General features: G+C 66.9%; 1 protein-coding gene across 1 annotated transcript in view; it reads right to left on the bottom strand.

The window, feature by feature from the left end:
- LOC104468337 (protein unc-45 homolog A-like) overlaps window positions 1-1,737 on the bottom strand; it is a gene marked incomplete at both ends in the record, with an annotated part of 2,114 nt that extends 377 nt beyond the window's left edge. Inside the window, 5 exons of the mRNA XM_010082421.1 lie at window positions 5-292; window positions 485-656; window positions 766-936; window positions 1,163-1,331; window positions 1,585-1,737. Coding sequence (XP_010080723.1) covers window positions 5-292; window positions 485-656; window positions 766-936; window positions 1,163-1,331; window positions 1,585-1,737 — 953 coding nt within the window. The remainder of the gene's footprint in view (window positions 1-4; window positions 293-484; window positions 657-765; window positions 937-1,162; window positions 1,332-1,584) is intronic.
- Window positions 1,738-1,742: the final 5 nt, after the last annotated feature.

The raw sequence follows: 1,742 nt of genomic DNA, 5'->3' as shown, positions 1-1,742 counted from the left end.
TGATATGCGGATGCTGTCGCGCTCGCTGTGCTTGTAGATCTCCTTGAGCAGGCTGACGCCATTGGCGGTGATGAAGGATGCGCGCTTGGCCTTGTCGGCCGCGTGGATCAGCGCCTCCACCGCCACCAGCTGGTGCGCCTCGCAGACGGAGGCGCAGAGGGACAGCACGCCGTCCATGATGCCCTCCAGCTCCAGCACCCTGTTCCCCGCGTCCGCGGGGCCCTGCAGCAGGCACGACACCGTCTGGATGGCCCGCAGCTTCCCCGCCAGCTCCTGCCCCTCGAACCAGCTCCTGGGGGGGACGAGCACCAGGGGGATGAGGCTGATCCCACCCTCCACCTTCAGCCACGCGCGACACGTCTCTGGGGGGTCTGCAGTCCGCTTTTATCACCAAGAACAAAAACGTCGGGGGACGGGGGTTCCCCAGAGGCTGCCGGCTGCACGGGGCCGAATCCCCCTTGCCCCCAGGGACGCCCAGGCTCACCTCACGTAGTCCTCGCACAAGTGGTGGAAGTTCTCCCTCTCGGCATCGCATTTCAGGTCATCGAAAAGCTTGCTGAGCAGCACCGAGGCGCTCATCCGGCTGTTCTCCGTCACGGGCAGGCTGCCCGGGGCGCCGCACACCGTACTCCCCACCTCCAGGATCTTCTTCAGGCCTGGAGAGCCGCAGAGCTGTGGTGAGCACGCAGGCGGAGCCGAGGCACATGGCGCCCAAGGCAGAGCGGCACAACGGCCCGGCGGCATGCTGCCGGCTGCTGCGCTCACCCTGGTCGATCACCCAGAGGCTCATGCTGTTGTTGGTCTCCTTCGGCGACTTCCTGGGCACCACCTTGATGAGCAGGTTGAGGGCGTTGTCGCGGCCGTGCGCCGAAGCCCCTTCCAGTGCCAGCAGCTCCAGGAGGTGCTTGATCAGCACCTTCAGGTCCTTGGCGGAATCTTCCAGAAGAGACGGTGCGCAGCAGTCAGTGCCCTGGGCCCGGGAAGGCTGGCAGGAGACGCTCCCGTGGCCAGGGTCCTGCCTCCCACCCCAACCTCATGTTAACCCAGGACTGGAGGGAGCGGGGACAGGTCAGGCAGTGGGAGAGGAGCCCCCCGCAGCTCAGCACCTCCCCGGGGTGCTCTCCCCACCCCACTCCAGCCAGCCGGGGCGGCGGGCACTCACCTGGCACCACCGCGTCCTCCTTGCCGCGGAAATCCTTCTGCAGCCCCTCCTTTAGGGAGTCAAACATCACGTGCAGAAGGTTGTAGGCAGCCAGGGAAACCTGCTCGTGCTCCACGCCCAGCACCGCCGAGAGACGAGGGGCCCCCAGCTCTGCCAGGATGGCCATGGTCTGCGGGTACAAGCACAGCCGCCTGCTGGGGGCTTTGGGGGAGCCTCGGCGCTTCCCAGCACCTCATCAGGACGGTTCCCTGTCACGACAAACCTTCACAAACCCAGGGTTGGCGGCTGACAGCTCAGAGTTCTGCTGCGGGCTCCAGCCAGCCGCAGACAGAGGTCGGTGATGCTCCCCTCCCCACACGCCTCGCTGCCTCCCCGACGCCGATTTCCTGACATGCAGGAGAGCCGGGTACGGCGGGACCTACCCGCGAGCGGTGCCCGGAGCACAGCCCCACCAGCGTGCGCAGGGCCGCCAGCATCAGGTCGGCCTTGGCCGTGTCGAGCAGCTGCGTCAGCAGCCGCACGCCGTCACTCTGGAAGATCTTCTCTGCTCCGGCCTCCTCCCGCGCCAGCACAATCAGGT

The sequence above is a fragment of the Pterocles gutturalis genome, unplaced genomic scaffold (assembly GCF_000699245.1).
Source record: "Pterocles gutturalis isolate BGI_N339 unplaced genomic scaffold, ASM69924v1 scaffold31704, whole genome shotgun sequence".
Lineage (NCBI taxonomy): Eukaryota > Metazoa > Chordata > Aves > Pterocliformes > Pteroclidae > Pterocles > Pterocles gutturalis.
The sequence above is the reverse complement of the archived record's forward strand: the minus strand, read 5'-3'. Positions and strand labels throughout refer to the sequence as shown.